Source organism: Callionymus lyra, chromosome 7 (assembly GCF_982586985.1).
Source record: "Callionymus lyra chromosome 7, fCalLyr1.hap1.1, whole genome shotgun sequence".
Lineage (NCBI taxonomy): Eukaryota > Metazoa > Chordata > Actinopteri > Syngnathiformes > Callionymidae > Callionymus > Callionymus lyra.
In genome coordinates, this window is record NC_141824.1 from 1908321 (window position 1) to 1934632 (window position 26312).

Here is a 26312-nt window from a genome sequence, read left to right on the forward strand (position 1 = left end):
GTAGAGCCCGAGGCCAGATCACATCTCTGGGAACTGCTTACTCACCCGCTGGAGCTCGTGACGTTAGCAGAGAAGCGCTTTTATTTATGGAATTTTCTGCTTTCAAATCATACTTCGTTTACAAGATATTTGATATTTTAGGTATTTTTTATATATATTAGGGAAATAATTAAATTTTGTTTTTACAATTAATGTGCAAATATTCACACATTTGTTCATGTTTGTGTTGCAATTAAACTTCCGGCTTTTGGTGGCAGAAGTCGTTACGTCCTCCGCAGCTAAAGTAAGAATGATGACTGAGGACGAGAGGATACAGTGAGTCCAGCAGCTTTTAAAGCTGATGTTTGGACATATTTTGGTTTGAAAACAAATAAAAGTAGTTACGACTTTGTCAATAGTCATGTGGTCTGTAAAAACTACAACACCAGAGTCAAGTACTGGACAATACTACAAATATATACTTGTTACTACACTATCACAACACCAGAGTCGAGTACTGGACAATACTACACATATATACTTGTTACTACACTATCACAACACCAGAGTCAAGTACTGGACAATACTACACATATATACTTGTTACTACACTATCACAACACCAGAGTCAAGTACTGGACAATACTACACATATATACTTGTTACTACACTATCACAACACTAGAGTCATGTACTGGACAATACTACACATATATACTTGTTACTACACTATCATAACACCAGAGTCAAGTACTGGACAATACTACACATATATACTTGTTACTACACTATCACAACACTAGAGTCATGTACTGGACAATACTACACATATATACTTGTTACTACACTATCACAACACCAGAGTCAAGTACTGGACAATACTACACATATATACGTGTTACTACACTATCACAACACCAGAGTCAAGTACTGGACAATACTACACATATATACTTGTTACTACACTATCACAACACCAGAGTCATGTACTGGACAATACTACATATATATACTTGTTACTACACTATCACTATATATTTTATCATAGTATCGTGATACACATCAACACACTCTTGACAAACACACACAGGAAACAGTATTGTTTCTGAAGCTTCTTCTACTTGAGAACCAGGTTCTTCTCAAGCGAGGGATGATGTAAGACTTGCTGTAATGACTTCGCTCTCCGACGGTCACTTGTGTCACGTGATCGTGTGCGAGTCTCATGATTGGCTGAAAGCTCTTCATCCTAAAACATCAATATTCTGGTTCTGATCCACGGACGCGGCTCAACACGAAGACACAACTGTCACCTGTAAATATGGAAATATATCTTTTGTACCTGAAGCGTCCATCCTTGGACTAATATTGACTCTGGATGTAACTGCTGGTTAACAGAGTTTAAGAGCAAACGTTGACTCACGAGTAGATCCAGAGAAAAGATCCAAAGAAAACTAGAATTTCAACAATAACAGTTTTCTAGGTGTTAGATTTTATTCTATAATTATGCTCAAAAATAAAAAACAAACAAACTTTTGAACCAGTGGAAAAACATTGTATTAATGAATAATGATTAGTTAGGAGTTAATTCTGTTAACATGCAGATCTAACTTAATGAAGTAAAAGATCATATATATGTGTTTTTGTATCAATACTGATGAGAGACTCAAAGAGTTCTGTTGCTATAACTATGTCTGAAGAAAGTAAATCTAAGTGTATTATTTTGAGCTAAATATATCAGTCATGGCCCCCGGAGCCAAATGTAGGCACAAGAGCTTTACAAATGTAAACCTGGTTTTAAATTAAAATCAAAATGATGGACATTATGACCTTCAGAGATGTTGACTGTCGAAGAAAAGGATGAAAATGACGTGAGAAACAAGAAAAACTGTGTGTTTTGAAACCAGTCGATTTATATTAAGCTTTGAATTGTTTCACAATTATTGGTCACGATTGAGTTCATCAGCGTTTTTTCTTCATCACTTCGTCTCACGTGACGAGTCGTCGCTTCACTTTCTTTCTGCTGCTAACTGTTGTTTTCAGTCGTCATGTGACCTTTTCTTGAGACACAAACCGTTTCTCTGAAGAAAAGCATTTGAAACCAAATCACCGTCAATTATAGATGCAAACGATGCATTATTGAACAAAGTCATTTGTTGGGCTTTTCACGCCTGAACTCCTGAAGAACGATGTCAATGACGAGGACCTCCGGGGCGGGCCGGTGCGAGCCAGCGGGCCCCGGGGCCGTTTGTCGGGGCCATGACTGGCTCTCTGTGAGGTCTGAGCCGTCGTACCTGCATCATCTCGCTGGTTCTGCTCCTGCAGTGAGAGAACACCGGAGAACAGCAACAGTTCGAGTCCATAACATAAATCAATTTCACTCTCACTCTGCAAACGAATATAAAAAAAAAAATCCAATTTATTTTCTTCAACATGGCAGCTTTCTAAGCACGAGCAGGTTCCTCTGACCCACTTCTGCTTCCCAGCCGGTTACAGTATTAATTAACAAAGTACCCAAAAGAATCCCCTGGAGCACAACAGCCTCTATATATTGATATATTTAAATCCAAACGTGTTCCTGCAGTAATTCTATCTGCTGGTTTCTCCTTCTGACTCACCTTGAGCCTGATCCAGGAACGCTTGTGTTCTGATCCTCGTGCGAGAGCTCGCGGCTCCAGCCTGCATTATCCACAGAGCGCCGACAAGATGGATACCCCTTGTGTCAGCTGAAAAAAAGGAGAATGAATCAGAATTTAATATGACTTTGATGTATTATTTTCATCTCGGCTGGTGCCAGCGACCCGCGGAAAACCTGCAAAATATTCTGCAATAGCATTTAGAAATAAACCCACATTGACTGAAACTCACAGAGAAACGTGATTCACAGCAGGTTTGTTTGGACGATATTCACAGTAGTTCAGGTTTTAATGCAAATTAAAATATAGATTTTTATGATTTGATTCTTTTATACATTTTGTTGATCGTGATTTAATATATTATATTGTTTCCAAAAGAAAACGTTTAATTGTGGAGGATTAAAATAACATTGTTGTTCATTTGTATAGCTTTGATTGACGACTCTGTGAAAGATGCTGATTGATGAAGTTTTTACGAACTTTTGACTTAAAATTCATCCCAACTTCAGTTCATTTACTACCTTATAACGACCTGTAACTGTATATGTAAGAAAAATGAGCTTCTATGACTTCAGACCCATTATTAACTCTTGTCAAATTACGTTGTTTTTGTGGTTGATATGTTTTATTTCTCCTTCAATATCTATCACGAGGGAAGTTGTGATTTTAATGTTGACTTCATTGTAATGTTCTTTATAAAAACATTTGATGGACTATAGTGTGACACATGTGCTTTACAGCAAGTGATACATTCAATTAATAAACATTACTGTCTGTTATTATTACATATCAATGCAAAAAAACACATGATTGAAACGCAAATGTTTATGGTTTATTTAAATATCTTTATATATTGTGATACCTATTCAAACCATTAGAAAACAGTGGACAACAGATGGTAGAACTCACTGCACATTATACACAGAAGGAGAAATAACGTTATTATTTTTGTATTATCATCAACATTTACCTGAAAATGTCCCTGAAATCCGTCCATCGTTTTTGAGTTATTTTGCTAACAGACAGCAAAGAACATTGTGATGATTATAATCTCGTTAAATGTCGTTAAATAGACGTTTTAAAGCAGAATAATAACAATGTTTTGATTAGTTTGAAGAGAATATGGTTTAACAACAATACAATTACAGCGTGAAAAAATAACAACATTTATCAATAATATGCCACAATAGAGTTTTTTTCACGAAATCTCCTCTAATGAAAAATAATCAAATAAAAAAACGTTGAGATTAAAACACCGTCACCTCAGCTGTTGGTCGTGACGTCATGTCACGGCTCAGGTCGAGATGCTAACTTAAGAAAATACACCTGTTGTCGTTTATTCTGCGACTTTCGTGCAAACCTGAAAACACCCACGACCACAAAAATGGTTCGTACACACACTGGACCTACTAGTCGCTTGTAAATCTCAGCAATAATGTATTTAGTTAATATTAGTTTAGCAGCGCGAAGCTAACAGGCTAATGCTAGTTCGCTAACTTACCACATATAAGTCACAGTGTTTTATACAATATTGTTTTTTTTATTGTAATGATCATTTACAGCCATACAGTTAAACGATAAACACCAAAATGGTTCGTACACACACTGGATCTACTAGTCGCTTGTAAATCTCAAAAATAATGTATTTTTATATTAGTTTAGCAGCGCGAAGCTATCAGGCTAATGCTAGTTAGCTAACTTAGCACTTATATACGTCACAGTGTTTTATAAAATATTGTTTTTTTTATTGTAATGATAATTTACAGCCATGAAGTTAAACGATAAACCAGTCTCCTTTATACGCTTTAATATTTAATAATAGAAATATAATATATTTCTCATTTCTACATTAACGTGTCATTTCCCTTCAACACGTTCACTAAACAAACATATTTGTAATTTAATATAACCTCATATAAGCTCATTTCTTGTCAATATCTGTGGCTGTGCAAAGGTCACTGAAGTGTTTCATCGCAGGTCGAGTTCGCTCAAGCAGAGAAAATGATGGAAATGTCTGCAATTTGAGACCTTGTTAGGAATTTATGAAGTGCTAAAATGTTTTCTCCCCTGGGAAGGTCCAGATGCTGGTGCCACTGTAAAGCATTTCTCTGGGCCTGTCATGTGCTGCGACATCAACCCAGATCCACAAATGCATCCTGTTGTCACACAAAGATGGTTCAGTTTGTGACCGACTGTCATTTAACTTTAAAGTTGATATGTACTTGACACACATCACGACTTTAATAACTGATGATTTCTTTCTTTTGTGTTGCAGTTTTCAGTGAAGACCTACATTCCAGCCTATACTTTGTCAATGCATCTCTGCAAGAGGTAGTATTTGCCAGCACCACAGGGACCTCGGTGCCCTGTCCTGCTGGGGGGGCGCCACCTTCCTCGCTGCGCTGGTATCTAGCTACTGGCGAGGAGATCTACGATGTCCCCGGAATCCGCCACGTACACCCCAACGGAACCCTACAGATCTTCAACTTCCTGCCATCCAGCTACAGCAAGCTGATCCATGACAACACGTATTACTGCACTGCCGAGAACCCTTCTGGCAAGATCAGGAGCCAGGATGTTCACATTAAAGCTGGTGAGCTTCATCTCCAGGCACTGGAGTATTTTTCAAAACCAAAGGTCATTTAAATCTCTGTCCTGCACTTACAGAAGTCATAGTACTGCATTATTGGTACTATTGGACTCTTGGTTGAATGTACATGTTGAGGGTAATCGTCACTATAGTGTTGTTTATGTATTTCTACTCCAGTTAAGGGTTTTACATGGGAAGCAACATAAAGTCACAATTTAGTGAGAAATTTCAAGTACAACCGTCAAATATTTAAGGTAAAAATATAAATAAACTTAAATATTGCAATATATTTTATATTCAACAGCACTTTATCAATTTTTTAAATTAACAATCAACAAATATTCACTTGCTTTCTCAACATCTTGTGTTTAAATTTAACTGATGTGAAGTTGTGTGTTTACTACAGTTTTCCTGCAGTAAAATTCTCTAAACTCAATATGTCCTTGTTCCTATAGTATGAAAATATACGCAACATGTCGACAGATTGTTGACATTAATCACCTCCAGTATGAGTTCAAAACAAAATGTGTGTTGAAAAAGGTCGACTCCATGAGATAATTCAACACAAACGTTGCTCATTGTTTACCTTTTCTTTCTGCTCTTTAGTTTCGAGGGAGCCGTACACAGTGCGAGTGGCCGACCAGAAGGCGATGCGAGGCAGCGTGGCGGTCTTCAAGTGCATTATCCCTGCTTCGGTTGAGGCCTATGTCAACGTGGTATCGTGGGAGAAGGACACAGTTTCACTCAGCTCAGGTAAGAATATCTGTTTGTTGCCTAAGCGTGGGGTCACTGAGAAGGAAAGGGTGTTTTTCTGGACGCTCTGCTGTGTTTGCTGCTGTTGTTGGGCGTCTGCAGGCCTCCGTCCTCTGCCTCGCCAGAGGATGTTGATGCCTGTCACATTGAATCACTGAGCAGCCCCGCCCCGTATCTTCCTCACCTCAGCAACCCCCATCTCAGGTCCAGCACGGGGTAAAGTGGTACAGTTTGCTAGCGTCATTGACCTAGTTCCCCCTCCTTGTTTAAATCCTGCAGCTCAGCACGAGAGCGCAAGACACCGGAATCCTGTGTGGCTTGGATTTTTACTCGCGTTTAATGGGATGCTTATCTCTTTGATTGCTCCATATTCTGCCCGCTGGCTTATTTTGCTTCATACTGAGGCGTTCAGGGACCTGTAAGTGAGCACTTGATGTCATTTGACTGAGGGCAATATCTAGGACGGTGTTTTGGTGGCATTTTATATGTGCCTGCTCGAGCGTGAAGATGTGTTTTCTGATCCATGGCAGCGACTTATTTCTAGGTTACTCAAGTTACTTACTCCGAGCTAGTGATTTAAGATGCTGCTCAGAGACGATAGAGCCGAGCCACGACATCCTTTTCTGTTGATAAAGCTGACGCCAGTTTTCAGAATGTGTCAAACACGCACCTGGAGGTAAAAATACACAATAAAAGCAAGCGACCATTTGTTCAATGTCTGATGGTGAGGAAGTAAAGATGGTCAAATGTTATTTGTATATCTTGGATAAACAATACACAAAGTATTTCAATCAAATTTGTCAAAGAAGACCCCCCCCAGCTTGGATTGACCTTTGGTGACCTCCGACCCCTTGTTAAAAAAAAGGTTTTTACTCTATTATTGGATTTGAAGTTTAAAAAATACACCCCAATCATATGCAGACAGATCTTTATAAACCATCCAACTAATATAAAATGTTGTTTAGCGATCCTGTAAAATAAATACTGGATTTTGTGTCTGATAAAAAAAATATTGGCAGAACGATTTGGTTCATTTTAGAACGACAGATTCAAAGTTCAGCTATGAAGCTACAAAATGAATCATGTTCATTGTAACAGTTTCTATATATTTATTCTTGATCAGTCATTTTAAGAAAAGATAATGTTTTTAAATTTACAACATTATCTTTTCTTATCACAGTTTATGGCTCCTTTAAATGCACTTGACACCTTCTTTACGTCTGAACTCTTAATTACAAGTTGTTATTTTAATGACTCATAAAATAGAATCTGACTCGAAGTAATGAAAGAGGGAATCCTGTTATTCATGGGTTCAAGGGAATATTGAAGGATCAAACATCTGGACCACTCTTGTTCAAGAACATTGTCTGTGTTTACTGCCATGAGTCTTGCAGCAGCGAGTGCTGTCAGAAGCATGAGCACATGGTCAAAATCACTGCAGCTCCCTGATAAATATTTGATGATGGATTCTAATGCATGAGCAGATTCACCTCAAACTGTTATGGAGAGGGGATGTTTACTCGGAGCCAGGCTTGTGTTTCAGCTATTTGTGCTGTGCAGAGAGGACGAGAACAAGAATAGACGCCACAATGGCAACTGTTTGACCAGAAGCTTCTCCATCCTTTCTTCTCCTGGATCTTATATAGATATATATTTGTCAATTTTTAATGAAAGAAGACTTGGTCTCGGTGGATGTAAACTAAAGCTATCCCACATCTGCACTGAATTATTCATCTCAGGTTTTTGTTGGGAACAGTAACATCAAGAACGCATCTCCTGTATTGTGCATCAGAATGGATGAAAGAACAGTCGCAGCTTAAAGCATATTTTTTACCAGAGAAACAAACTAACCAGTTTTCCAAGTCTGGTAAAATGTTCATCTCTTATATATCTTTTCTGGAATTAGAGATTGTTCTATTAAATGCCACAGATCCTACAACATAGCTTCTATGTTCTATAAATATTCTTTAACATTAGAACGTATCTCCTGTTTTTTATTAAATCCCAAGAGGCTGCATTTTGTTGACCTCAGTGAGAATGTGATTCTATAGTCTGAACCAAAGGTGTCAAAAGCAATAAGATAAGGTGTCAAAACCCTTTGGCAGTCGGGGTCACGAACAATGTATACAATAGTATAGGAAGTAGGAGTGTGAGTTTGGTATCGTCATTCTTGGAGCGTTGGTCCGTCTTAATGAATTCCTTTGTTTCAACCTTAAATTTGATAAAAGTCCTCTATTATTTTTGACATTCATAGTCGCTGTTCCTTATCTAATCACTGTCATCATTATAGGTTTAAACACAAACATTAATTTTCTTTCTTTACTTTCCAGCAGGCAGAACAAAATACACGTGATCTAAACTTGTTATAACCAATGTTGGTTTCCATGAACCAGCAACACTTCCTCAAATCACATCTTTTTTATTGTCAAAACAATTGGTGATTAAAAAAAAAGCTATTTCACCCGAAACAAAACTTCCATTTAGAACAAACCTATTACATCGAAAATAACAAATCTATCCTATGAACGGAATGGATGAAAATCCTAATCCTAGTCCAACAAGATTAGACTAAACTGATTAGTTGGTCATGATGAGAACTTGTCAAACTAAAGGCCAACATCTGTTCACTGATATTTTCTGTAATAGTCCTTCAATGCATCGTCACAGTTGATGCTTGTATTCCTTGTAAATGTGGACATTTTACAGAAAACATAAAAAGACGATTTCAACCTACTTATGATAAATCAATCTTGTACAGAGAAAAGTGTGATTGTTTCGATGTTAAATTCGTTTTGACACATATTGTTAATTAAGTTTATCATGAAGTAAAAATTCTAAGAAAAAGCTAAAACTCAAAGCTTCTGAAAGCTCTAAAAATGCAGTGATTCACATCAGGGCCAAGAATAGATGCATAATTACAGACACGGCGTCTTAATTAATCAGCTGTGATTGAAAAGTTAATTACAATATGAATAACCTCTCAGGACGAGCACTGCTCAGTAGTCATTTGAAGCCGTTTTAGCGAAGCCGGGACTCGAGTGATGTTGCCACTAACATACCATTATCCCGTCATGAATTTTAAAAGGAGTGTGCGGTGCACGCGTTCAAACGTCCGTCCCCGACACACTTCTGATAAACAATCATCATTGCTAATGGACTGATGAAAGAGGTGGAGGTGTGTGATTAGAACGTGTGTTCGCGTTTATCAATAACAAATGAGATGTTTTTGTTGCTTCAGGGGCAGATTTTTAGTTTTATTACATGTTTTAACACAACAAACGGTATTTAAATGAAAACATAAATCCTCATATGATTGGTTGTGTTATTATCTCTAGCAAAATAAATAAATAAATGAAGAGCGAGGACAAATGTATAAATATATCTTTTATTGATTTTCAAGTATAGCTATAAAGTACGACAATCATCATATAAATCAAAGCAGAAATTGGCATCAGAGGCCCAAAAAGTTGGATACGAAGCCTTGTATGAAAATAAAAAACAAGTAATATTTTATGTACATGCTTAAACAACGCAATATAACTTGATTTACAGTATTTTAAATGATACTAAAAATTAATGTTTTAAGACATTTTCAGAATCATTACTTTTTTCAACCTGAACACTGCGGCTCTGAAAGAAACAAGAATCAACTGGAAATGCTTTAACAAATACAAAGGAAGGCAAAGGTGAAGATGGAGGGAAGAAGAATCTTTCTTTGGCAAGAAGAGATGGTTTCTCCTCCTTTCATCTCCTCAGTCTGGCCATTACAAACGGAGATGCTGGAGATTTATTCGGCGTTAAAGCACAGACTGAAATTGAGTCCACGATCTTTGCCTTATTTAAATTCTGCCTTTTTTACACTCGCCTCAGACATATTTCTTCAGGGATTGATTTTCCATTAAGTACAATTATATATTTTTGAAGGTTATCAATTCATAATTAATCACATTTACAAATGTAAAATATTAAAATGATATTTTACAATTAAATTCAATAACTTGATGAACACTTGCTGTAATGACTTCCACTGTTGTAGTGCATTATGGGACATTACCTGTGTGTGAATAGATCAATGTGTTTTGAACGGTTTATTTATTATTATAAAAATGGGTCTCATTGTCATTGGATTTAAAAGTCTATTTCTCTTCTCGCAGTGATTTTTCTTTTGTTGTTGCTCTCATTATCTCCATCCTCCACTCTTCATCCTCCTCCGCTGGCCTTCACTGTTGGCCTCTTCTCCTCCTCCCTTTCTGTTGCATAACCTCCTTGGCACTGAGCCCGAGTCAATTTTCTTTTGCCGGGGAAATGTTTTTCATCTGCTTCATGCAAATGTGCCTCTGAAAGTATCCGAACAACCTCAGTATAACCACCTCAAGTCAGATTCTGCCTCCTCTAAGTGGAGCATTTAAGCAGCAGAAACACTGTCTCTGTGACTCGCTCGTGAGTGGACTGGGAAATTAAATTAAACTACTTTTTAATAGCCATAGCCAGCTCCACGCCCGGTCACGGGGAAATTTAGGATGTGGTGAGATGGGCCACTGAAGGTGTTTGGTTCCACAGGATCATTGCTCAGCAGGAATTTAGCATGCGACGGATGCGCCTCCATTCCTCAGCCAGATTGACGGAGAGGGCAGCGAGAAGCAGGCGGAGACAGAGCTGTAAATTAAACGCACACAAAGTCATGCCAACCTTGAAGAGGGGCAGCCATAGAAATGAGCTCGGGTGGGGAGAAGATGCAAAGAAGTGCAGGGGAGGAAACAGAGGCTGGTGGGGTTTGAAGGGATCTGCAGAAAAGAAGGCAGTTGGTTTGAAAGGTGAGTGAAGGCAAGTGGGCGAGTCTTTTTTCTCTCGGTAAACAACAGACTTAGTCACGTCGACAACATTTTTCTCTTGCTTGTCTGCTTCCTCTCGCTTTCTTTTCCATCTTACCCCCCCATCCTCTTTATTTGGGGGCTGTTAAAATGGGTCACGGTCCGTGTGTGAGACGCAGCGATGGAGGCTGTGGATGGAACCACAGAAAATATCCCTCCTGCCAGTGCAAAGGTGTGTTTGGGACCCACTGCTGCACCCATCCTGCAGTGAAACTGTGATAACAACACAACGCTCCACCCTCCTCCCACATACATCAGCAGTTAGTGAATTGCTGACCCTTGTCTTTCACCCACTTTTTCCCTTCTGTCCACTCACGCGCCGCCCCGGGCTCTGGATTTGAGCGATATATGTAAACGTGATCCAATATTCACTTCAATATGTTCGCCATCAACACGCTCGTGTGACGTCTGCGCGATGGATGTTTATTTGGGTTCAGGGGCGATAGGGGGCTCTTGAAAGGGGGAATTAAAAAGCAAGAGGATCAATAGTGGCGTGCATTAATTATGCTGCTGCCACATAGAATTATAGCAACATGAGCTGAAAGATGCTTTTTGTGCAGTTGCAACATGCGAGTGCTGCGTGAAGGGAGTTTGGGGAATAGAACATGATGAGAGCAGAGCCTTTTAGCGAGGAGTGAGGTTGGACTGTTTTCTTAATGTACAGGGTGTGAGAGGTCCATCATTCATATGTTTTATGGCAGCACACGCATGCACACCGCACACCCATGTACGTAGCACACGCATGTACGTAGCACACGCATGTACGTAGCACACGCATGTGCGTAGCACACGCATGCACGCCGCACACCCATGTACGTAGCACACGCATGCACGCCGCACACGCATGTACATAGCACACGCATGTACGCCGCACACGCATGTACGTAGCACACGCATGTACGTAGCACACGCATGCACGCCGCACACGCATGTACGTAGCACACGCATGTACGCCGCACACCCATGTACGTAGCACACGCATGCACGCCGCACACCCATGTACGTAGCACACGCATGCACGCCGCACACCCATGTACGTAGCACACGCATGCACGCCGCACACCCATGTACGTAGCACACGCATGCACGCCGCACACCCATGTACGTAGCACACGCATGCACGCCGCACACCCATGTACGTAGCACACGCATGCACGCCGCACACCCATGTACGTAGCACACGCATGCACGCCGCACACCCATGTACGTAGCACACGCATGCACGTCGCACACCCATGTACGTAGCACACGCATGTACGTAGCACACGCATGTACGTAGCACACGCATGTACGTAGCACACGCATGCACGCCGCACACCCATGTACGTAGCACACGCATGCACGCCGCACACCCATGTACGTAGCACACGCATGCACGCCGCACACCCATGTACGTAGCACACGCATGCACGCCGCACACCCATGTACGTAGCACACGCATGCACGCCGCACACCCATGTACGTAGCACACGCATGCACGCCGCACACCCATGTACGTAGCACACGCATGCACGCCGCACACCCATGTACGTAGCACACGCATGCACGCCGCACACCCATGTACGTAGCACACGCATGCACGTCGCACACCCATGTACGTAGCACACGCATGTACGTAGCACACGCATGTACGTAGCACACGCATGTACGTAGCACACGCATGTACGTAGCACACGCATGTGCGTAGCACACCCATGTACGTAGCACACGCAAGCAAGTAAGTAATTTTTATTTGTATAGAGCTTTTCCACACGCATGTACGCAGCGCACATATGTACACCGTACACACATCTACGCAGCACACGCATGTATGCATGCACGCAGCACACGCATGTACGCATGTACTCATGCACGCAGCACACGCATGCACGCAGCACACGCATGCACGCAGCACACGCATGCACGCAGCACACGCATGCACGCAGCACACGCATGTACGCAGCACACGTATGTACACCGTACACCACACACACATGTACACCGCACACATATGTACACCGTACACCGCACACACATGTACACTGCACACGCATGTACGCAGCACACGCATGTACGCAGCACACGTATGTACGCAGCATCAGATGTCATCAGATCCCAGAGTTCTCTCCAGCACCCCCATGGACCCTCCTACACTCTCCTCTTTTCTCTCACTATATCCTCCCTCACTCCTCTCCTTATCCATCTGTCTACCCCCCCATCCTTCCTCCCAGACGGTCAAAGCGGCAGGCCGTCAACAATGAGTCTGGTTCCGCTCGAGGTTTCTGCTTCTAAAAGGAAGTTTTTCCTCGCCATAGCTCACTGTACAGTGTTTTGTTTCTTGCTCTTTGTTGAATTGCTGGATCTATTTTTCCTTAATCAACTGTAGTCTTATTTCAACTGTATAGTGTCTTGAGATAACTTTGTTATGATAAGACACTTGAAATAAAATTGAATTGAAAAAATTGAATTGAGCACACATATGTACGCAGCACACGTATGTACGCAGCACACGTATGTACGCAGCACACGTATGTACGCAGCACACGCATGTACGCAGCACACGCATGTACGCAGCACATGCATGTACGCAGCACACGTATGTATGCAGCACACGCATGTACGCAGCACACGTATGTACGCAGCACACGCATGTACGCAGCACACGTATGTACGCAGCACACGCATGTACGCAGCACACGTATGTACGCAGCACACGCATGTACGCAGCACACGTATGTACGCAGCACACGTATGTACGCAGCACACGTATGTACGCAGCACACGTATGTACGCAGCACACGTATGTACGCAGCACACGTATGTACGCAGCACACGTATGTACGCAGCACACGTATGTACGCAGCACACGTATGTACGCAGCACACGTATGTACGCAGCACACGTATGTACGCAGCACACGCATGTACGCAGCACATGCATGTACGCAGCACACGTATGTATGCAGCACACGCATGTACGCAGCACACGTATGTACGCAGCACACGCATGTACGCAGCACACGTATGTACGCAGCACACGCATGTACGCAGCACACGTATGTACGCAGCACACGCATGTACGCAGCACACGTATGTACGCAGCACACGTATGTACGCAGCACACGTATGTACGCAGCACACGTATGTACGCAGCACACGTATGTACGCAGCACACGTATGTACGCAGCACACGTATGTACGCAGCACACGTATGTACGCAGCACACGTATGTACGCAGCACACGTATGTACGCAGCACACGCATGTACGCAGCAGTACAAGAGTTTTTTCTATTCTCTCAAAAAACACTGAGTTTCTTTGACTTTCAGCCGTTTGAAGTCTCCTTCTGGAGGTGTAGCTCTGAGGACATGATACATATTTGATAAGGATCAATAGATGCTACCGAGACAGAGATGGAGAGAAATCGATGGCGGACTGAGCCTTTCAAAAGTATCTTAAACCTAAGGTCATCTCTGGGGCAGCGAGCTCGCGGCGTCACTGCAGACGCACCAATCACAAAGTTTGTTTGGAACAGAAATGATTTTCTGATAAATACATTTTTCATCACCGTTATCACGACTGATGATATTTCGAAGGAAACTCCAGTCATTTAACTTTGTGTGTTGCCGTACAGTTGTGTACAAATGTGGGTGTTTAAGGCACAGAGAATATCCAACACAACAAGCATGAAACTGAAGTCGAATGAAAGGAATACTTTAGTGAAGGAGAGAAAACACAGAGATAATGTAGGAAAATTGAGCCTCAAAGAAGAGGATAAGGAAATACTTTAGGTAATTATACATTTAGTGCTTAATGATTTTTGCCTTTTTGAAACGATTTCTACCGGATATTTGACACTTGACGCAACTCTTTAGATCCAATGGTCAATGACCTCCAACATCAATGTATGATCCATTATTTTCCTCTATTTGCATCTGAATATCTTTATAAAAAAAAATTGAAAACCCGAGGCCAAAATTAAAAATCAAATGAAAGTGATTATTCATATTGTAAAGTTTTAGTGTATGTGTTGCTTTTGATTGTTACTTGATTGTTAAAGTGTAGAGAATGTCTTTTAATGATTATTTCTCATCTTTTATTGTGTGTTTTGCAATTTTATAGTGTTTTATAGTCTTCACGGGATCTTAGCTACAATTGACAGTTCTTCAAATGATGTCAATTCTATTCAGAGTAATAATAAAAATGTAGATATATATACATATGGAGAAGATATTTTTGTAGGTCACACTACAGTATTCCCTCCTTTGTTTGCACTGTTTGTCTCTGTTTCTACATTAAAACGATCCGTCAGTCGATCAGTTCTCTCGACGAGCCGCTCTCAGATAAACTGCTACGATCAAGACGATGATTTGCATCAATCTTTTGAAGTTCTTATCCCCCAACTTTGTTTTAATCCACCGTGAATGTTTCATGTGCCGCGACCCGCCGCCAGCCTAATTGCTGTGTACATAAAACAATAGAGCAATCTGTTCGGTGACGGGAGACTGAGCAGCAGACGACGACATCCTGGCACGGCGGCTGCGATTCCCAGCTGATGCTCCATACGGATCGACAAAATCAACAACTGTTGGAGCGGGCACTCTTCCATGGCTGTTGACTATTAAACACCGGCAATATGGCAGACATTAGGCTGTTCGGGCCGCGGTGATTAGGCTGGTGATGGCTGCTCTGGGAGCTCACGCTCTCATCTTTAACTGGCAATTTGGCTGATGGGGATTCCCTCGTTTTGGTTTTTCAAACACTGCTCTGATGGTTGGTGATGATATGAAGTGTGAACCACATGATGGTTGATTGTGTGTGTTCTTAAACTGTGTTGTTGTCACGATGATCATGAATTCCAAGAAAAGATGAAAACGTAAAGTGCTGGCCCGGGTTTCTGGAACCGGTCCACGTGGCCCGTTCTTATAGATTGTAGCTACTGTATCGAAAATAGACTGGATCCCGGCCAGAATTAGCCTGGCACGTCGCCAAGACACAGATTAGTAATAAGCATGGCGTGAGCTAATTACAGCGAGACGTGCAATTAATTTCTGTTTATAAAGCGTCCTCGTGTGGGCTGCTGGACATCTCGGGCTCAAGCTGTCTTGACTCCTGCTGCTTGTTCTCGACTGTTACAAACGGGATCCTGGGCCATATGTTGCCCGTACACACCAGTCGCCACCCATAATGCAACAGTGTCTGATCCCATCTTAAAAGTGACTGATTAAGGAAGTTAATAATGCAAATCACCTCCTGACCTAATAGGGATTCGTCTTCTCTTTACATCGTCTGCCGTCTAATCGAGGATTAAGACGTCCTAATTCTGCTCCCAGCATGCAGAATCTGCACAAGTACAGTAAATCACATTGAGCGTCTTAAAACTTTCACACAAAGCCACAGACTCGGAGGTTTCACGCTGAGCCTCGTGGCACTTATGAGACATAATCGTGCGCTCAGAGCACCTGCAGGACAGTAATCACTGGCACATGGATTTAAGTGTTTAAACTTGTCCAAGACTGAGTTGATCTCTTTTAAATCTCTTTGAAACAACAAGTGGAATGTCTGTTACCGTCGTCTTTTTTAAAAGTAGAAATAAAATATATGGCACACACCAAAGTGTACAATGTAACTTACACCATATCAACACATATTAACAATGTAATTTACACCATATCAACATATATTAACAATGTAACTTACACCATATCAACACATATTAACAATGTAACTTACACCATATCAACATATATTAACAATGTAACTTACACCATATCAACATATATTAACAGTGTAACTTACACAGTATCAAAATATATTAACAATGTAACTTACACCATATCAACATATATTAACAGTGTAACTTACACCGTATCAACATATATTAACAATGTAACTTACACCATATCAACATATATTAACAGTGTAACTTACACCATATCAACATATATTAACAATGTAACTTACACCATATCAACATATATTAACAGTGTAACTTACACCATATCAACATATATTAACAATGTAACTTACACAATATCAACACATATTAACAATGTAACTTACACCATATCAAAATATATTAACAATGTAACTTACACCATATCAACATATATTAACAATGTAACTTACACCATATCAACACATATTAACAATGTAACTTACACCATATCAACACATATTAACAATGTAACTTACACCATATCAACACATATTAACAATGTAACTTACACCATATCAACATATATTAACAATGTAACTTACACCATATCAACATATATTAACAATGTAACTTACACCATATCAACATATATTAACAGTGTAACTTACACCATATCAACACATATTAACAATGTAACTTACACCATATCAACACATATTAACAATGTAACTTACACCATATCAACATATATTAACAATGTAACTTACACCATATCAACACATATTAACAATGTAACTTACACCATATAAACACATATTAACAGTGTAACTTACACCATATCAACACATATTAACAATGTAACTTACACCATATCAACACATATTAACAATGTAACTTACACCATATCAACACATATTAACAATGTAACTTACACCATATCAACATATATTAACAATGTAACTTACACCATATCAACATATATTAGCAATGTAACTTACACCATATCAACACATATTAACAATGTAACTTACACCATATCAACATATATTAACAGTGTAACTTACACCATATCAACATATATTAACAATGTAACTTACACCATATCAACACATATTAACAATGTAACTTACACCATATCAACATATATTAACAGTGTAACTTACACCATATCAACATATATTAACAATGTAACTTACACCATATCAACACATATTAACAATGTAACTTACACCATATCAACACATATTAACAGTGTAACTTACACAGTATCAAAATATATTAACAATGTAACTTACACCATATCAACACATATTAACAATGTAACTTACACCATATCAACACATATTAACAATGTAACTTACACCATATCAACACATATTAACAGTGTAACTTACACAGTATCAAAATATATTAACAATGTAACTTACACCATATCAACACATATTAACAATGTAACTTACACCATATCAACACATATTAACAATGTAACTTACACCATATCAACACATATTAACAATGTAACTTACACCATATCAAAATATATTAACAATGTAACTTACACCATATCAACACATATTAACAATGTAACTTACACCATATCAACACATATTAACAATGTAACTTACACCATATCAACACATATTAACAATGTAACTTACACCATATCAACACATATTAACAATGTAACTTACACCATATCAACACATATTAACAATGTAACTTACACCATATCAACACATATTAACAATGTAACTTACACCATATCAACACATATTAACAATGTAACTTACACCATATCAACACATATTAACAATGTAACTTACACCATATCAACACATATTAACAATGTAACTTACACCATATCAACACATATTAACAATGTAACTTACACCATATCAACACATATTAACAGTGTAACTTACACAGTATCAAAATATATTAACAATGTAACTTACACCATATCAACACATATTAACAATGTAACTTACACCATATCAACACATATTAACAATGTAACTTACACCATATCAACACATATTAACAATGTAACTTACACCATATCAAAATATATTAACAATGTAACTTACACCATATCAACATATATTAACAATGTAACTTACACCATATCAACATATATTAACAGTGTAACTTACACCATATCAACACATATTAACAATGTAACTTACACCATATCAACATATATTAACAATGTAACTTACACCATATCAACACATATTAACAATGTAACTTACACCATATCAACATATATTAACAATGTAACTTACACCATATCAAAATATATTAACAATGTAACTTACACCATATCAACACATATTAACAATGTAACTTACACCATATCAACACATATTAACAATGTAACTTACACCATATCAACATATATTAACAATGTAACTTACACCATATCAACATATATTAGCAATGTAACTTACACCATATCAACACATATTAACAATGTAACTTACACCATATCAACATATATTAACAGTGTAACTTACACCATATCAACATATATTAACAATGTAACTTACACCATATCAACACATATTAACAATGTAACTTACACCATATCAACACATATTAACAATGTAACTTACACCATATCAACATATATTAACAATGTAACTTACACCATATCAACATATATTTACAATGGAACTCATCTTTTCAATACATTCTTTTTGTGATTATTTCTTCATTCTTTTTTCCTCAGTATTTGTCGTATTATTCACTCTTTTCTTGCTCTTCCATTCATATGCAAAAGGTCTATTAAAATCGAATTATTATTGTGCTTATATTAATACACAAGGTTTCTCCGCATCGTCATATAAAGGGTTATTTTCTCATTCCATCACCTTTTTGAAGCTCAACAGAAACGGTTTAAATTGACCCACAAGACACTGTAAATGTTGACAGTCATTTAAAAAAATACCATCAAACGACAGATGAAAACAGTGTGAACATCATTGAACATCTTTCCCAGCGTATGTCAGCCATTGATGTGTTTTTCACTGGATTCAAGGAAGATGCTTGGACAAATATTAATTAACGCTTGAATCATGGTCGTCCGCGGTGACATCACTCGTCGTCAAACCTGAGCGAAGTGGCCTTTGACAGACTCAGTCTGCAATCTTCGCATCAGCGTAGGAGTGAGGCCGGCCAATCACAGCGCAGCAGCCGGCGCCGCACATGCTTATCACCTTCGTGCAGCTGCTGTTCCCCGGCGAACCAGCCGCTGATGAGAAAAGCAAATTCATGAAGAATGGCTTGAAGACAGATTTGTGTGTGTTCTGTTGATCACGTCTGCGGCTGAACGTGTGTGTGGAGGACGGTGTGTTGCCGTGGACGCTGCAGCTCGGGTTCGATTGTGATGCAGACTGAAGACATGCTTTGTGGCTCTTGTGAAATGAGAAGCCAGCTTGTGAGAGCGAGAGATAAGCTCAATCTGAATTGATTTTCCTGTTACTTTCTGCTGTACTTGAGTTTCCATGGCAACCTGGTCAGGTTCCTCGGCCTCCTAGGGCAAGTGTAATTGTTGTCTGTTTCACTCAAACTCTCCATTCCTCTCTTTCTTTCCTCCACACTTTTGTCTCTTCCCTCCAACAACGGGTTGAATTATCTTGTGTCATTTTAACCTTTTTATCCAGATTATCATTATTTTCAGTCTGTGATTATTAACTTTCACAGAGAACGACTGTGGAGCCAAAACCTATTAACTGTAATGCAAATGGATTTATTTCTCTTTCACTGTGTTGACTTTAAGTCGGTGTCGTCGCGGGAAGTCGCTCTCATTAGCATTTTTCATTCCCAGCCTCTGGATTACACAGAACAATAACTGTAGCATCCAATAAATCACAGCAGTTAACGTATCAGTCGTGAGGAAGTGTGTGACTCGTCGACGACCGACTGTTATCTCGTCGGCAAAGATAGAAAAACACCTTCTCTCCGAATAACATCATTTAAACACATGGCCCGGGGGCCAAATCTGGCCCACTAGGTAATTTTATGCGGCCCGTCGAATGGTTTCCCCCAAATAAAGTAGAATAATGTTCACGTGAACGTGTTTATGAAGATACAAGACTTGTGAGAATAAAAACATTATGTTGATGATGATCTTGATGAATGAAAACAAACCAAAGATACATTGACAAGTTAGATAAGATTAGATTGACTTTATTAATCCCTCTGGAGATCTCCTTCAAGAAATGAGATTTCCAGACAATAGAAGGTACAGAGGTGGAAAATAAAAGGAACAATGTTTCGTGACATCGACTGTTTTGACGAAGAGCATCAAGCGAGTCTTTCTCTTCAATGCTGTGTTTTATTCTTCAGAATCAAGTGATGTTGAATGTTGACTGATGATGAAGCATTTATGGCTTCACCAGATTTTTACTTCTAGTTTTCATTAGTGATGTATTTTTCTGCCACAATAGACGATTTTCTTCATGTATTTCTGGATGAATAAAATCATATAAATCATATGAATTTGTGTAGAAGTAGCAACACTCGTTGCATCTAATGGTTTCCAGAAGTGTGTTGTTGTTCTTGGATCTAAACGTCTCTCAGTGTCTCTGCTGTGTCGTCGTGAGGATTCTCAGTGTTTGCAGCTAATGGCTGAGGCTCGCCTGCTCAGCAGGAACACATGGAACTCTGTGATTAGGAGTGCTGATCGAGAAATATTCACATTATGGCTTTTCAGGTCATTACAGGGAAAATAAGGGTCAGAAAGATTTAGCGAGGTAGAAATACCATGACCCTGCACAATTACCCAAACACATTTTGCCCTGAAGCTGAAGCTATTAAGAGGCCTCGCTAATGAGAATCTGAATCTATAATAAACAATAAAAAAACCTCAGTCTGCTCACAATTATACAAACAGTTATAACTATCTTGTCGGTCCGTCGTCTGGAGCAGGTTTTTAAAAGTGTTATGAGAATTTTAAAAGTTATTTTCTTCATTATTACTGTTTGTTTGATGTTTATTATTTATTTATTTAATCATTTATTTTCAATAACCAGACCTGGGTTTCTTGTATTTTATGCTGTAAGCGCAAGCTTGTTGGTCCACTTGTGGTCAAAGCCACCGAAAGCAGGTAATATTTGTACTAGGGGTGTAAATAAATATCGATTTAACGATATATCATGATAATATTATCGATATTCGATAGCACTGGGTTGATATAATAATATTTTTTTAACCTTTGAAGTAACATTTTATTTTAATCGAAAGTTATTTTATGGTTTATATTTCAATAGCGTGTGTTTAAAAGACAATTCACTCAATGTTTAATTTTAGAATTTACGCTGAAATATTCACCGTGTCTAGTCATTACTTCGGTGCAATTAAAACTCCGGCCACTGGTTACAACATCAGTCATTTCCTCCGTGCCAAAGTAACAACAAAACCAGCAAAATGGCAGCAATGAGTGAAAAAGAAAGGATTCACCAGATCATTTTGTCTCTAAAACAAAGTTAAAAAATCAAACATTGACAAATACTGTATACTGGATGTTGCTTCAGTTTATGAATGTGCAATTCATTGTAAATACATGTTTAGATGTTTTGTTAACATTTTAAGAAGCACTTTCACATTTGGTTAGAGAAAGTATATTCTCATTTCTTTGTTTCTCCACACATGTATCGTGATGCGTATCTTATCGATTCTTGCAAATACACAGCAATACTTTGTACAGTTGGAGTTGCTGGTTCTGGCAACACATCTTTCTTGCATTAAATAACAGATGCAGGATTTGATTTTATTAGATCGATATGATGTATTAAACGAGGTATTTATAAATGTGTCTCTCCAGCAGAGGAAGTACAGTATGCTAATTAAACAACTTCATGGTACAACATATACTGTAAACTGACGAAGTAAACCTTATGTATGACGTAGTTTTGCTCGTACCCATTTCTCTGGGTTTTCTTCTTTAGGTAAATGTCAATTAATATACGGCTTGTTTGGAGACGTAAATATAGGACACAGTTTGTAACGTGCGTCGTCTACATGTAGAAGCTCCAGTGGATAGAAACCCTTTGTTTATAAAGCACAGAGCTATGAAAACATGTTTGTCATTCATTTACCATATGAGACGCTTCGACCAACAAGATGGCACTGAGGACTAAACTTAAACCAGCGGGACGTTCAGTGATGAAAGTGAAATTAGATCAACACAATAAGCGACACCCTCTGGTTTTTCTTCCCTTTTCCCCCTTTTTTCCTTCCCTCCATCTTCCTCTTAAATTCCCAGTTAAAACAAGTGAAAAATGAAGTGGGGAGACTATTGTGCATGCCTGGCGGACACATAGACGATGCATAACTAGCCGTTTTCTCTGAAGTAGGGAGAAATCTATTTGCTCGTAGAAGCTGCTTGCATAATCCTTTAGTTACACTTGCCAGCTGTGAGCAAAGATACGCCACTGTGGGATTTGGCATGAATATCATTGGGAGGACAAAGAAATGAAAGTGATAAGGGTTTGTCCATGGGGTCCTTTGCATAATCCAGGATAACTCATAATCTAGGTTCTTTAAAATTATCCCAAATAGATACGATGAGAACCTATTAATGGAAACAGACTATATGGAACATTTCTGCGGCTTTACTTTGACTTCAGTCGTTAGCATTTTGTTTTATCCGCTAACATGTTTACAGCCATTAAATACGTTATTTAACTAGTGTATTTTTTTATTTTATGAAGTTCATAAACATGGTGAACTGGTAACATGGTAAACTTGATTTTCCTATATTCTACTTTGCCGTTAAATTCTCTTTATTTCTCTTTGTTCTTGTTCTTATTTTATTTTTATTTATTTTTATGAATAATTGCTGTATTGCTGTGGCTAATTGGAAAAAAAACTATTTCATCTCATCATTAGGTTCTACCTAACCTAACCTAAGATCGGTCGACACTAACTCAACTATTGCAGAAGTTCCTCCAGATGACTATATGTCCTCTGAAAGTAAGGACGTGTATATTTAGATACCAGCAGCGGAGACTGAGTCTAAACCAAAACTGTTCCAGGTCGAGTCCAAAACCTGAGAAGAGTCCTGTTGAAAAGTGTACACACATAATATACACAATAACTTGATTTAGCATCATATTGAAGTAGATGTTGACGTTCTTCTGCTCTGTTAACCAAGTCTGTGAAGTGATGTTTCGTTTGAGAAATGGAAAAATATACGCAGATAAAGAGTCATATTGGATGAAGTAGGTTAGAAGACTTGTGGCTGCCAGGTGAATTTCATCAGCACAAAAGAAGATAAGAAAGGAAGTGTATGTCATCAAAAGGGATCACTGGACACTATATTATATTATATATATATATTTTGCAATAGACACCCTTACGTTAAGACCAAAGAGCAGGAGTGGCTTTTCTTGGGCCTCATTCAGTGTCTGTGAGATACATGTGTTCGGGGAAGTCGATCCACTCTAAGATAAGTGATGTGTCTTTGATTTCTGCATGATTCCTGCTGTCATGGTGGTCTTTGTTTCTCATGCCTGTGTAACATTAACAATTTAGTGTGGCGCTGAAACATTCCTATTGTAGAAAAAAGTGGGTGTCTTCGCGTGGAGGACTGAAATATTAATGCGATTGTGTGGCAAATGGCTCCAAATCTCAGTGAAAGGTTGAAAATGGGAGCCATGAGCGGAGAGAGTGGCGCGAGGCTAGGACACGGCTTGTAAAGCCGGGCTCTGAGGAGCGTTGGCGCATAATCAATGAGCCCAAGTGTGTGTTGTATGTGTGGCGTCGAGACGGCCTCACAAAGGCCAATCCTATTTTTACAGGGAAGACGACTCTGTTGCTACGCTCTTGTGGAAGGTCCTGGAAGTTAGCAACGATAGCACCAGGACCAGGGTCCACAAACACCTTCCATGTGGACCGCGGGCGAAAGAGCCGTTTGAACGAGGGAAGCTTCTGCCGGTGACAGATCGAATTGATTATTGATGATTTGAGCCATTATGTACCTAAAGAAGTGTGTCAACACCAGCAGAAATGCTCTCCACGTATTCCCTCCTTCTTTTTAGGCAGAGGTGTGAATGCAGAGTCACACGCCGTCAAGAAATGCTTTTAAAAATGTATTAACCAATCCATCATTTAGAATCTCATTAAATATGATATATTTTGTGTTTACCACTCATTGTTCACATCAAACCACACAACTATCAGAGACTTATTGTCAGGATCATATTGTAGAATGAATTTTGGTAACTGTCTATTTTTAAACTCATGGTTCTTTCTTTTTTTTAATTCCTGCTTTCTTCCAAAGGGTTACTGTGAGTCTATCCCAGCTTCCTAGGGTGATAAGCAGAATACTCTTTTATCTCTGTACTGTTTGCAAACGTGAGCACAAACAAATTTCTCCTTTGAGAAAAAAATGCAACAGTAGTTTGTGCTTCACCTGCAGTTTGGTGTCTTTAAACAATTCTTTGGTACTTTTTGTTTTTATTGACAAACATATCGTTAAAATAAATAAATGATTTTCTTGGATTCTGGGATGTTTTTTTTCCGGCCCGTTGTCCAGATGCCATCAATTATCAGGCAGATTAGTGAAAGTAGTGTCGGATCAGCCGGTCCAGAGACTCACTTTAGATTAGATTATACTATATGGACATCTGGAAAACAACAACATTAAGTCACACGGCTCAGAGCCATCATCGGGGAGGACCAGTGACGACACCGCGGGATGGATTAGAAATCCCTCTTTCCAATTTCCTAATTACACTTTCAGAATAATCACAGCTTCAGATGAGCTTAATGTCTTAATAAAGTTGTCTCGCTTGGATGTTTGTATTGTTACAGTTTAAATGTAAACAGCTCTATTTTTGGAGAAGTTTGTAAATGTTTCCCTTTGGTTCTGTTTCGTGTGTCGGTGCTTCCTGGCAGTAAGATGTGCAGAGATTATAGCTTTAATTGGTGCCAGCGGCTCCTGCCGGCGCCGTTCAGTGCCGGCTTTATGAAGTGGTATTTTAGAACAATAACCGTGTTTCTGTACTGGAACGTTTGCAATGAAAATTAAAAAAATAATAATATATAGATTATGTTTCTTTGTTTTTAAGTCTATTTTTAAGCTTGAAAAAAATTCCAAGATCCTCATCACAGTCTTGTTTTTAGTTTTTTGTTCTACTGCCAATGCAGGTCTGCTCTCTGGTCCTGAGGCACTGAAGGGTAAACAATATATGTATGAAATAAACGACGAGCTAAATCAAGCTAAGCAAACACCCGACGCTCCCACCGCGGTAAATAATCAGGTTTTAACGCGAGACATTATCGAGGGAGACGGTTATGTGTTCCTGGATGATGATGCAGTGAGACCCGTCACAGGACGTTTACACGCCCTTCACTCGTGTCGCCGTCTTTACGTCCCTTCAGTAACATCTGCAGATGGAATCGATGGTCATTTCGTTAGTGTCCGACACACACACCCTGATCTTCACGCAGTGAGTGTGGGTGTGTGTCCGAGTGTGTGTCGCTTCAGTGTGAGAAGCTGCATCTGTGCATGCGACTGTGACTCCGGTTGCATTTGTCACAATATTTCCCGAGGTCTGTGCGTGTCATGTCTGATTAAAGTTAACCTCCGAGAGGCGACTGGTGCACCAACTGTTCTCTATCACCCATCCCCCCGTTGTTTCCTTCCCACTTCTCCACCCTTCAATCACTCCATCCATTTTCTCCTTCCTCCCGGCTCTCTGACAGTACAGGAGAATACGCTCCCTCAAGGTCCCACCCTCCCCTTCCCCTGCTCCCGAGGGTGGTGTTTCCTTGGAAACGGTGTCAGAGTTGACTGGGTGGGTGCAGATAGATGGCTGCCCTTTATCGGACCGAACCACTG

At 39.4% G+C, this 26312-nt stretch overlaps 1 protein-coding gene across 4 annotated transcripts in view; it reads left to right on the plus strand.

Annotated features, from left to right (window-relative positions):
- dscamb (Down syndrome cell adhesion molecule b) overlaps positions 1-26312 on the plus strand; it is a 121753-nt gene that overhangs the window by 26049 nt on the left and 69392 nt on the right. For all 4 annotated transcript variants that reach the window (XM_087796460.1, XM_087796461.1, XM_087796458.1 and 1 more), the window contains exons 2-3: positions 4888-5205; positions 5809-5955. In XM_087796460.1, coding sequence (XP_087652586.1) covers positions 4888-5205; positions 5809-5955 — 465 coding nt within the window. The remainder of the gene's footprint in view (positions 1-4887; positions 5206-5808; positions 5956-26312) is intronic.